The 13,407-nt window shown below is 39.7% G+C and overlaps 1 protein-coding gene across 8 annotated transcripts in view; it reads left to right on the top strand.

The window, feature by feature from the left end:
- NEK10 (NIMA related kinase 10) overlaps positions 1-13,407 on the top strand; it is a gene marked incomplete at its 3' end in the record, with an annotated part of 201,020 nt that overhangs the window by 130,435 nt on the left and 57,178 nt on the right. For all 8 annotated transcript variants that reach the window (XM_080824601.1, XM_080824599.1, XM_080824596.1 and 5 more), the window contains 2 exons: positions 12,858-13,041; positions 13,148-13,234. In XM_080824601.1, the coding sequence (XP_080680727.1) occupies positions 12,858-13,041; positions 13,148-13,234 (271 nt within the window). The remainder of the gene's footprint in view (positions 1-12,857; positions 13,042-13,147; positions 13,235-13,407) is intronic.

Below are 13,407 nucleotides of genomic sequence, written 5' to 3'. Positions count from 1 at the left end.
CAATTACACAGTCCAATGATAAGCAATAGTCAAAGGAAAGAGAAATTAGTGGGTACGTTACATAGAACTTTATGAATTCTCAGACCTGATAAGGAGAGCCATTGTGAATTGCTGGAATTTTTCAAATTAAGGGGCGAGCAAACAATTGATAAGAAACGTTAAGGACTCCTGTGTCATGGGGTGTGTGCTGCTAACTTTTTCACATATTAGCTTATTCTCAGTTATGGCAATAGTCTAGTAAAGACAAGTATTAATATATATTTCAAGAGGACACAGAAATCTTCACTAATAAAGTTCATGCCTGTGTACTGTGGTTTAGACCCTAAGAAAGAGAAGAAAATTTTCTTTTCGAAGAACATTAAGCTGTCTAATTTTTATAATTCAAAATAAAGATCATGAGGAGAGCAGAGTCAAGAATAAAATCCAAGGGTGCCTGGGTGGCTCAGTTGGTTAAGCGTCTGCCTCCAGCTCAGGTCATGATCCCAGGGCCCTGGGATTGAACCCCGAGTCAGGCTCCCTGCTTAGCGGGGAGTGTGCTTCTCACTCTTCCTCTGCTCTTCTACCTGCTCATACTTGCTTTCATTCTGTCTCTCTCAAATAGATAAATAAATAATATTTTTTAAAAAAGAATAAAACCAAGCAGAGAAAAATAAGGTGTAATTTTTACTTAAATATGTAATAATAAAAGTCTATTGTGCTACAGAGGATACTGTGGCATTGTAGTAATAAAATCATGATTGGCATTTTAGCATTATGCGCAACATGTTAAATACACAGAAGAGCTGCCCTTTGGTTGTCATCTTGTATCCCAGACAGAAAAATCAGTTGCAGACAATTCTAAACGGCATGCTGCTTAGATCCTCACCAACAAATGTAAGGATGAGTGTCAAAACCCAGCCTGAAAAATGTGGGTAATCAATAGAAAACTCCAATTTCATTCAGATTAGTGGGATTTTGTGGATCCAACTGTAAGCTAATATTAACATTTGTAAATAAAGCTTATTTCTATGTGTACAAATGGAGCGGAGTTGAATGTACCAGGGAGACTGATGGGTAATCAGTGAAAGAAGCAAGTTCTTGAAGGGTGAGTTTTGCAGGGATTCCCACTTCTCTTCCAGTGATATTTGACAGGTACTATTATTTTCACTATCTCTGTTTTAAAAGTACATGATTCTTTCTTTTTACTGGTAGAGTGAGTTTTTTCAGTCTGGAGAACTTTCACATCCATAAGACTAACAGGGAACAAAACAAAAAGAAAAATTGAAAATGCTTACAGTTTATAATTAATAAAAGAACAAAGATTTGTTGACTATCTTCTGAATGTAAGACATGCTGCTTACTATTGTGAAGGTTACAAAAGATTATAAGGAGTGGTAGCAGTCGTGCAGTGACTTATACAGCCTACCTGGGAAGCCAAGACATATATGCAGGAGGAAATCTTGGTAAATACCAAATGATATCTCTGGCTGATATAGTTTAGGGAGGCTCCCAAAGCAAGTGGTGTAAGTTTTGGCCTTGAAGTAGGTAAGAAAGTCACTCCTGCATGGAGAAGAATAATAAAAGTACATGAGCTCCGGATATACCAGCTTAGCACACTTAGGGCTACTAATCACATTTTAGGAATGGTATTGTTTTATGCTTTAACTTAAAAGGCAAGGAAACGGAAACCAAGAGAAGAGATTTTTCCAAGGTCACCAAACTAGTTTGCTGGTTTCAGACCTTGGACTGATAGTAGGATCTCCTGATTTATAATGCATATTTTGATATGTATAGTTTGGAAAGTCTGGGAAAGTAGGCTGGTGCTAGATGGCAGAAGTTTGTGGAATACCTAGTCATGATATTCATACCTCATGTTTGGATTTGAACCTGGGTAATGTGGACTGAGACCTTATATTTCTCCAGAGTAATTAACAACCAAATTATCAAACTGAAGAGTAATTCTTCCTTATTCATTCATATTTCCTTTTTGAATTTTTCCCCCTGTGGTTTCAACCACACCCCTCTGTCCTAATTTCTATCTTACGTCTCTGAACACTCTTTTCTTATTCTCTCTTCCGACCCTGTACTCTTAAGCTTTGATGTTCTGCTTCTCTTCTTGCTCTTCTCTTGAGTGAGCCCTGTCTAGTTTCATGGTTTTTCGTTTCATATGAACTTGGGTAAAAATTGCTTGTATAAAATGGGAACTTTATCTTCCATAATCATACATCATTTTGTTTTGAACCCCTGTTCCTGCTGATAGCAGAAAATGGTGGATATAGGCGTGAACACTTATATCAGCTATTTTGGTCTAAAAGTTTCTCTCCCATTTCAAGGGCTCTCCTTTCCATCTCTGTCTCCCAAGATGGCAGCTGGATACAGGAGGAAGCCTAGGTATCTTCATGCCACTGGGAGGGGTTTCTGTGTGTTATTGCCTTCTTCTTTTGGCCTCCATTGACTTCAGATGAGGTGAACCTATCCCTGTGGCTTTGGGGGACCTACTGTGGAATCCCTGGTTTGAGCTGTCTTCTCTGTGCTCCCTCCATGAAGTGATAACCTGGAGGACTCACCAGTGAGCACTATATCCATTTTCTACATTCCCACTGTGGCACGTGGGAGCTTTGGATTCCCACCTATGCCACATAGTCCATGGGGAACTAACTGGGAGTGGGGGCACAATATCAGCCCTACCTTATCCATTCAACAAATATTTATTGAGTACCTATTAGGTGTCAGGTACTATTCTAGGTACAGGGGATACCACGGGGAACAGTGTTTCTACCCTCCCGGGCCTTGTACTAAATGCCCATATTAGCTGTATAGTATATAGTGTCATGATGGTCACAGAGCTTCTCTGGAACTTTCAGTCTTTTCTGGCTGAACCTGACTTGTTCCCTCAAACCCTCTGCTCTGCTTCACTCACAAGGTTCACCTCTGCTGGAGAGGATGTGAGGAGGAAAAACAAAGATGTTTGAACTTGCCTTCTTATCTTCTATCCTTCTCTCTGGCTCCTTCTTTGAACTTCAGAAAGACTTCCGTTCCCCATCTGCACACTGGAAACTGCCCTTCTACCACATCCTCCTCTTGCCCAGGTGTTCTTCATTCAGGACTAGGACTTTCCTTGGGTTTATAAGCCCCAGCCTTCTGGTCTGGTCTCAACAGTATAAGCATTCGGGAAGGAAAAGTACACAATATTTTCTAAGAAGGTCGAATGCACTGGGATGTGTTTTACAACACATCCATTTTCTGAAGACCTCCAAAACTATGTGTCTGATCCCAGCCTTTCCCGCATGACAGACCTAAATTTTGAGCTGGACATTTACCTGTGTGTCTAATAGGTACCTCATGCTCAGCAAGTCCCACAGTGAATGGATTCTCTTTCCTTAACCCAGTCATGTTCTACACCTCATCACCTTAATTGAAACCTGGACATCTTCAATTCATTCTCCCTCAAATCCTACATCCATTTCATTAGCAATCTTTTACCAGTACTATTTTTTTTTACTTTTTAAAAAAATTAATTAATTTATTTTAATAAACATATAATGTATTTTTATCCCCAGGGGTACAGGTCTATGAATCGCCAGGTTTACACATTTCACAGCACTCATCATAGCACATACCCTCCCCAATGTCCATATCCCCACCACCCTCTCCCGTCCCCCCTCCCCCCAGCAACCCTCAGTCTGTTTTTTGAGATTGAGTCTTTTATGGTTTGTCTCCCTCCCGATCCCATCTTCTTTAACCAGTCCTATTTTTGAAATGCCTGACAAATCCATCTTAACCTTCCAGTTCTCATTCTCATTGTCTCACATTGGGTCATTGCAATATCCTACTTTCTTGCCTCTCTAGTCTCCTCCTCAGCCCTAGCAGTGATTCAGTGTTCAGACCACCTCTGCACTGTTTACAAGGTCCTCAGAAACTGTGTGCGTGTGGAGGGAGAGCCATTTTGTTTATCACAATGACGTTGACTGCTACTGGCACTTAAGGGGAGGCAGCCAGGGCTGCTAATATTATGCCGTGTACAGAACAGTCCTACACAGAATGTATAAAGCAGAACCAGTAGAAGATACATATGAAGAGATTTGTTGGAAGGAATTATTTTATACAATTGTGGGGGCTGGTTAGGTAATAGGGTAGGCTGGCAGGAAGGGCAGGCTGAAACTTTAGGACATGGGCTGAACCTGCTGTCCACAGATGGAGTTTCTTTTTCATCTCAAAGAAGGCTCAGCTTTAAAGACTTTCCAAATGATTGAATCCATTCTACTCAGGTTATCGAGAATCAGCTCCCTCCCTTAACCATCCCCTGTGTGCCTACAAAGATGATCTTTCAAAAATCACATCTGATCTTGATAAATCGTCTCATGCTTAAGATGACGAGTAAATGTTTCCATAGTGAGTCCTAGAAATGTACTCTAAGCTTTTGATGAATTACAAAAAGGAAGATTTCTGTGATAGTCTCATGTTGTCAAACTACTGAAATATGGCGCACATAATTATTATCCTAAATTCTAGGATACCTTGGGGCTGGGGGAAGCAGCTAGTAGGGTACTTGTCCACAAGGATTATTTTCTAAATCCACCAACCCTTTATAATTTCACTTAAAGAAATGGAATTCTTCTTGTAGTTTTCTAATACAATCTGTATATGTTCTTGGTAAACTTTATTGAAAGGCATTTGATATTAATCCTAAATTCTCAAATATCTTTAAAGTGGACCACATAGGAATTGAGCAAGTATGCAACTACCTGATTCTCATTTTCTTAGTGCAAATTTAAAAAACTGTTGTGCTATTTATTTATCTGAGCTGTTTTATTTTTATTATACCATATGTCATTTACAATTTCTGAGCATGCCACTAAAGGCGTGTGTCTGCAATCCTCTGCTAAGAGATTAAATTAAGCCATGTAGAAAATGATGTATTTTAAAGGGACAATATATTTGTGAACATCTTTGCTTTTATTGTCTGGTTAATTGTTGACTGAATTTCCCCCAAGGCTGTGAAAATGCAACAAATAATGATGCAGTGAAAGAAGTATCAGGAAAAATCATGACTTGTTTTGGCAGCGTTCTATACCTGTTATGGTTTAAGAAAATAAAGCAATGCCTTTTAGGTTCCCGCACAAATGTATACACCATTCTCACATCCACACCATAACTCCCCCCTTGTTTATGGAGATATAATTTGCCTACAGTAAGATATACACATTTTAATTACTCAGTTTATTAACTTTTGACACATGGTTAACTTGCACCCAAAATGAGATTCAGAACATTTCTGTGAACTCAAAAATTTCCCTCTTGCTCTTTCCCATACAGTTCCCTGCCCATGGACAGACTTATGATTTCTGACACTGTGGATTACTTTTGCCTCTTATTTTGACTTCATATAAATCACAAATGTCTGCCTTAGTTCATGTGACCTAATGTCACTGAGATTGATCCGTGATGTTGTGCTTAATAGTTCTTTGTTTATAATGTTCGATGGTATTATGTGGTATGAACATATCATAATGTATTCTCCTATTGATGAACACTGTGTTGTTTCTAGATTTGGGGTTTTATATAAGACTGCTATGAATTTTCTTACATAAGTCTTCTTGTGCAGATGCTTTCATTTCTCTTAGGCAAATACCTAGGAGTACAATTTCAGGGTCTTAAGGTAGTGGTACGTTTAGTTCAAAAAGAAACTATCAAGCAGTTCTCCAAAATTGTACTGGTTAGCATTTTTAGGAGCAATGTATGAGAGTTGCTCAGTTGTTCCACATTCTTGTAAACATTTGGTGTTGTCAGTCTTTTAGATTTTAACCTTTGTAGGGGGCACAGGAAGGTATCTCTTTGTGGTTTTAGTTTGGATTTTCCTGATCACCTTGGCTGCTGAGCACTTTTACATATGCATATTGATCATTTACACGTGTGTGTGTGTGTGTGTGTGTGTGTGTGTGTGTGTGTTTGAACTATCTATTCAAATCTTTGGCCATTATTTTATTGAATTATTTGTCTGTTTTTGTTGATTTTAGGAGTTCTGTGTATATTCCACATAGAACTCTGTTGGCAAATATAAGTATTGCAAATTTTTTTTCCTAGTCTATGACTTGACTGTTTTTTTTTGATGAGCAGAAGTTTTGTTAAATTTTAATTTTGTTGCAGTCCAATTTACTTATTTAGTTTTTTGTTATTGTTAGTGCTTTTTGTATCCTGCTGAAGAAATCTTGGTCTATACCAAGGCTGCAGAAATTAGCTCTTTTTTATTTTTGTAAATTCCTTCTTGTGATAGATTTTATGTTTAAGTCTATGATCCATTTTGACTTAATTTCATGCATAGAATAATGAAAATATTGAAATTTGGGATTTTTTTTTCCATATGAGTACCCAGTTTTTACAGCATCATTTCTTAAAATGTCTAATGTTTGCTCACTGATTTCACTACAGGTCTTTGTTGGAAATCTTTTGACACTATATATGTGGATTTATTTCTAAACTTTATTCTGTTCATTGATCTGTGTATCTAAGGCCAATACCACACTATCCTGATTATTGTAGCTTTTCAGTAAGTCTTGAAATTAGGTTGTATAAGTGCTCCAATTTCATTCTTCTTTGTCAAATTTGATTTGGCAATTCTAGATCTGTTATATTTACTTATTAATTTTACAATGAGTTTGTCAGTTTCTTCAAAAAATAATGCTGCTATTTTGATATCTACCCTTTTTTTTTTTAATATGGTGAAGAGCTTTGCAATACTTTGAAAAATCAGTCTTTTATTTTGCTTATTCAACAAGATTGATCTGTTCTCTTCTGGGGCCTATTCTAGTCTGTATTTTAACAGTAAAGAGAAGAACTCCATCTTCACAGTGGAGGAAGACAAATTATAAGTGAATTAATATACACTTAAGTGCCATGGACAAAAATATAAAGGCAAAGTAGTAGTGATTAGTAGATGTGGGAAGATGGGCTGTTTTAAATAGGGATGTCATGGAAAGCCACTATACCTGCAAGACATTTGAGTAGAAACCTGAATATGTTAAAAGGGTGAGCTGTGCAATTATCTGGGGACACAACATTGATGGCAAGTCCAAATATTTCGAGGTGGGAGCATGCCTGCCAGATTTAAAAGGCCAGCAAGGAAGCCTGTGTGGCTGGAGTACAGGGAAGCAGGGGAAGGAAGATGAGGATGCTCTGGTCCATGGTACAGACTTGAGTGACATGTGTTTTGAGCAAAGGGGTGACATAATGTTTTAAAGTTATACAGCTGGCTGCTGTGTGTAAATTGACTGCTGAGAGTCAAGGATGACTTGGGAAGTCATGACTTGGGAAGAGGGATAAAAGATGATGTGATTCTTTGCCTCGGTTTTTAATTCTTTGTTTGTTGGTACTTAATTGGTTTGGTATTTTCATGTACCGAGTGTGTGGTTTGACAAGAACTAGACCCTCCCTTATGTAATTCTGTATTAAAAAGGAACAGTAAACGAGGTTCTAATATATGTTACCTGATTCTGGCTTCCTTTGAAAGGCTTTCTGAAATATTCCCACACAGTCAGTTCTTTTCCTGTGGTAGTATGTAGTTTTGAAACAAAACGGTGGTCAGTCAGTTGATGTAGACCATATCTTCTGTATTTTTAATAATGTATACCTTCAGATTATGGCACTGTTCTTCTCCTCATCCTTATTAGTGTTATTTCTTCTAGAAAACCTATCTTTGAATTAGGAATAATAGAGAACCTGTTGCAGATACTAGATATTTATGGGGAGGCAGTGAAACATTATCAAGCATGATAAATTTGATAGTGGAATTTTAGACTGAATTGTAATAATTAATTCATCCTCTAATTTACTTATTTTAGTGACAGTTCATTAGTATGTTCTTATGCTTTTAAGAAGTTCTAATTAAGAGAGTGTCAGATAATAGCAGGGTCATAATTATATGCATTTAATTATATTAAAGCAAAATATTTAGCTTTGTATGAATATTGTTAGGAAGTTCAAAATAAGAAAAATAACTAATATCCAAACTTGAAGAAAACATTTCCTTCATTATACGATATTTGTAAATCTTAGTTATTTTCAGCACCTCTCACACCAATTTTTCTGGTTTCATTTGAACATTTTGCTCTTCTACTTGATGTACAGAGCACAGGGGCAGGGAAATACTTCAGGGTTTCATAAACAAAATAGACAGAGGTATCAACCAAACAACTTCGAAGCTAAAAGATCCCCAGCTACCATAGTAAGGGACCAGGCTCCAAGCTTGCTGCTGTGGCCCACCTCTCTACAGTGGCAAAACCAAGTGGCCCAGAGTGAGGTCCTAGACAGGAGCCTCTTGCCACACCTGCTGAACTGGTCAGAGCACTCAGCTGTGGCCGGGGTCAATGTGACCCCCTTCAGCCCTCTTGGTCACACTGGCTGATTTTCTTTTTTAAGATTTATTAACTTATTTTAGAGAGAATGAGAGAGAGCATGCGAGTTGGGGGAGGGACAGAGGAGAAGGTGGGAGAGAGAGAGAGAAGCAGACTCCCTGCTGAGTGGGAGCCTGATGCGGGACTGGATTCCAGGACCCTGAGACCATGACCTGAGCCGAAATCAAAAGTCAGAAGCCCAACCAACTGAGGTTGCCCCTGGCTGATTTTTTTTTTTTTTAAATACTTTGAGATTTAGGGATTGCATTTTTGCACAATAATATGTAGTCAACGATCTGTCTCATATTTTGGGTTTTCTTTGTGCTGTCATCCATGAAAAGCATGGAATGTGGTTTGCCATTAAAAAAGATCACCTCGGCCAGGTGAATTGCTGTCAAGCACTGGGTAGCCCTAACTTTATGTAACTAAGGTCACAGTTATCACCTAAACAAATAGAAGACAGTAGGCAAAGACATAGCTCAAATAGAATGGCTATTTTAGAACAAAAGAAATGGTGCGTTCTTTATGGTTCTAAAGTAAGGCATCTACAGGATATAGTTAGTGTCATGCTTTATGTTTATTTCTCACTTTTTTTTTTTTCCTCTCTCGCTCTCTCTGTCTCTCCTGATAAAACATTCTGGGCAATTTAAAAAATTTGCACTAGTTTTAATAAAATAGACTCTCTTAATTCTTTCCCTACTGTTGCAGTTAATTTAGGCAGTGTCAGTCTGTTACTGTTAGAATTGCTATTCAACTGAAAATGTATTATAATCTGCTGCACACATTAAAAATTACATTATAATGAGCAAAACCGAGCTAAACATAATTGTGCCTATAACAGCACTGTGACAGGAAGTGTCTCCTGTAACGGTGATGATTTCCATATCAGTGATAATTTTATTGTCTGATTTGCATTGTCTTCTTCTTGCTGCCATATTGATGCACAGAATGTGTCCATCCGTTCCTAGGAGATATATAGATGCCAAAAAAAATATATAGTTAACTCCATCTCCTATTCCTAGAAAAATCTTAAGTAATTAGAAAGTAAAAAAGATGACAGCAGCCAAATTGCATCCCCCAATGCTGCACCCCCCCCACACACACACATACACCCAACTCCCTTTAATAGGTTTATGTACTTGCTGGAGGCAACTTTTGAAAATACCTTAATGGCCTCAACCCTCAGGCTAAAAGTATTTAACCATCTCTGCCTTTGGCCAATGCCTACTGGGTTACAGGGGCATTTTGTCGTTTCTGGGCCAGCCATCTCTAATACAGATGAGTGGAGTTTTATAACTTCTTGTAAGAGCAAAGGGGAAAAAGGAAGGGAGACATTCACTCCTACTTGTTGGGGTGTTACCAGATAGTCTCTTCAGCTCTTAGAGAAAATCACAATGTAGGATTCTGGATAAACAGGCAAGATAAAAACAAAACAAACAAACAAAAAACCCAGAAGCTACAAAACCTACTCACCATATAGGGGAATTCACCTGCCATCCTGGCCCTTTTCTCCCTTTGATCTCAATACAGCAACTAGTTATTAAGCAGTTGCTATGTACAAAACATTATCCAAAGCATGGAGGGATCCAAAAGGGACTAAAATAGCCCCAGTTGTTCAAGGGAAGAGTTGGTAATAAGTTGGGTACTCAAATATCCACAAGGAAAAACTCTGGAAATCATATTCAGGAAAATGTGTCTACGGTGGCATATTGTTTATGTCAAGGTCAAGAACTCTATCGATTGTTTTTGAGGCAAAAACTGCTGCAAGAGCCTATAGAAACAGAGGGTTTTTAAAAAAAAACGAAAACAACTATACATTCTACATTGCTATATCATATCTTCCATGCTTACAGAGTTTGAAAAAGCATCTCTCTCAGAATGTGAATACCCCTTTATTAGATGCTAAGCAAGCACCCAATTACTTATGGATGCAATTTCGGTGATTGCAAATGACTTCACCTGCAGCCCAACTGGGTCTTGATTATTGGTTGCAAGTCAAAGGTCCTCAAGTCTGGAATGCTTGCATCAGGACTCACAGTTTCTCCTTACTCTTCATTTGTCCAAAGAAAAAATGTCTTATCCATGTCCGTCCTAAAAAGAAACAAAGCGTTTGCTGCAGTTTTGCAAGTTTTAGAGATATATGGATTCTGGCATCCAGTTGCTTCAGTGCAATAAACAGTTTTGTCAACCCAAAAATGATCTCTCTCTCTCTCTCTCTTTTTTAAAACGTTGATAGCATTGACACATCTTGAGTGTATAATCCCTACAAGGTTGTAAATCTAGTTATGGCCTTTAGAATGGGGCAGTGGAGGGGCGCCTGGGTGGCTTGGTGGGTTAGGCCTCTGTCTCCGGCTCAGGTCATGATCCCAGGGTCCTGGGATCGAGCCCCACATCAGGCTCTCTGCTGAGCAGGGAGCCTGCTTCCCTTCCTCTCTCTCTGCCTGCCTCTCTGCCTACTTGTGATCTCTGTCTGTCAAATAAATAAATAAAATCTTAAAAAAAAATAGAATAGGGCAGTGGATGATTAATTTTGGATAAGAAAGTCATAGGAGGAGGGGCACCAGGGTGGCTCATTTGGTTAAGCAACTGCCTTCAACTCAGGTCATGATCCTGGAGTCCTAAGATCAAGTCCCGCATCGGGCTCCCTACTCAGCAAGGAGTCTGCTTCTCCCTCTGATCCTCCCCCCTCTCATGCTCTCTCTCTTACTCTCTCTCTTTCCCAAATAAATAAGTAAAATCTTAAAAAAAAAAAAAAAGCCATAGGAGGAAAAAAACCCCTACATTTATTTCTATGTACATTTCTGACTTTAGTTGAGGATGTTGGAAGAAGAAGGGTTTGTGGATTGGGACAGAAAAAGGAGGAAAGCATGGAAGGAGTTGAGGGAGTTTGGCAGGAAAGTTTTGAGACTCAGAAGGAGCCTCCTGGATTTGGTGTCAGGGGCTGAGCTTGGGCAGAGCTGAGGCTGACTTTCGAAGCCCCTTATGAGCCTTAAGCACGGGAAAAATGTCAGAGAAGCACACATTCAGCAATGCCGAAGAGTGTCCGAAGCATTTTCCATTTTGGGTTCTAAGTTCTCAGACCAGAGTAGATCCAAAAGGCAGGCATGAACAATGCTGAGTCATGACAGTAGGAAGACGTGGGACGGAGGACTGGCCAAACAAAATTAAAATGTTCCTTGAACTGCGTGTTGGCTTCAACAGAATGAGAACTATCTCCAAGCCTCTTGGTGAAAGCTTGAGGAAAGAACAATGAAAAAATTCTCAGGAAACAGAGATAACAAGCAGAAATTGGTTGCACAGTTTGCATGGCACTATGTGTCTTCGATATTCTTTTCATTTTTTGTCTTGTTTAGTGGACAGAAACACGTGAAAGCTTTCAGAGGCTGACTTCTAAGTCCAGTCACTCATAATGTCTTAGGTTTTCTTCACCTTCAATTCCATCACTATGGAGTTTTTAGGAACCTCCCCTGGTAGCTGTGGGTGTCACTTTCATTTTGGAAAAAAGTATCTGAAAACAAAACAAAACAAAACCCCACCGACCTGTGTCTCTAGCGAGCATTGGTCATCATTGGAGCCACTGCCCAGCTCTTCATGTTTCGGGGGACCGCACCTCTCTGCCTCCATGGCCTGGCTGTGTCTGCCGTTAAGTTCCCTGAGATTTGAAGAAACTAAGCCCTACTTATCCATTGTGGTGCTGAGATTTGATAGCGGGTTTTTTTTTCTTAATATTGAAGTATAGTTGACATACAATGCTCCATTAGTTTCAGGTGTACAACATAGTGATTCCATAATTCTATACCTTATGCTTTGTTCACTACAAGTGCACCTACTGTCTGTCATGATACAGTGCTGTCAGGATATCATTGACTATACTCCTTATGCTGTACCCTTTTATCCCCATGACTTAGAGAGCAAATAGTATTATTATTATTATTACTATTATTTTATTTTATTTTGTTTTGTTTTAGAGAGAGAGAGAGAGAGAGTGGGGTGGGGGGAAGGGGGAGGCAGAGAGAGAGAATCTTAAGCGGGTTCCATGCCCAGCATTAGGGTCCAGTGTGGGGCTCCATCCCACGACCCTGAGATCATGACCTGAGCAGAAATCAAGTGTCAGACACTCAACCAACTGAGCCACCCAGGCGCCCGAGACAGAGCAAATATTATTAAGATAACTTAAAGGAAAGTAATTTCGGCTTCATTGGTACATATCTTTTCCTTAGTGCCGCACTTTCGTCTGCCAGACTGTACAGACCTCTGTCACTGAGCATCTTGGCATATCCATTCTTGTTTGTCCAGCGGTACAGCTACTCTTTCTTCTTAGTCCCAGACTGAAGGAGCTCTACCGCCAGCGTGTGGCTACAATATTACTGGCACTTGAGCATGAACATTTATAAGAAGGCAGCCAGCATTTTCCTATCCGCGCTGACAAGCTTTGGTCCTGCAGAAGGAAGGAAGGAAAGGCGACCCTAAGTTGGATCTGTCTTGCAGGAGACCTTCGAGAAGGCGAGCCTGAGCAGCAGCAGCAGTGGGGCCGCCAGCCTGAAAAGTGAACTCTCAGAGAGCGCAGACCTGCCCCCTGAGGGCTTCCAGGCCCCGGGCAGTAAGGAGGAAGACAGGGCCTGCGATGAAATCCTGTCGGAGGAGAACTTCAACTTGGAAAATATCGAGAAAGGTATTTCTAGTGAAACAGGGACAGCAGGCATGCACTCTTGATTTCGGTCTCTTTCGAGGTTCATTTGATTTTTATTTTATTCTGTTACTCTTTGATTCACGTGCAGATATGTACTCAGAGCTAGATGATGAACTGGACATTTCGGACAACTCCAGCAGCTCCAGTTCAAGCCCTTTAAAAGAATCTACATTCAGTAAGTTTTTGCTGGCCTGCGGGGTTCCAGTAGGTCATGGTTTGGGAATCACACTTGGGAGTTGAGTAAATGCCATCACGTACATAGGCAGAAGTTTGTTCTGCAGGTGCGGTGCTAATTAGGACAGGTCGGTCTAGCCCTGTGATAGGCCGGAGGCCAGACGGCACTGTGGT

Source organism: Martes martes (genome assembly GCF_963455335.1).
Source record: "Martes martes genome assembly, chromosome: 1".
Classification (NCBI taxonomy): domain Eukaryota; kingdom Metazoa; phylum Chordata; class Mammalia; order Carnivora; family Mustelidae; genus Martes; species Martes martes.
Note: the sequence above shows the minus strand (reverse complement) of the source record. Positions and strands in the feature narration are given on the sequence as shown.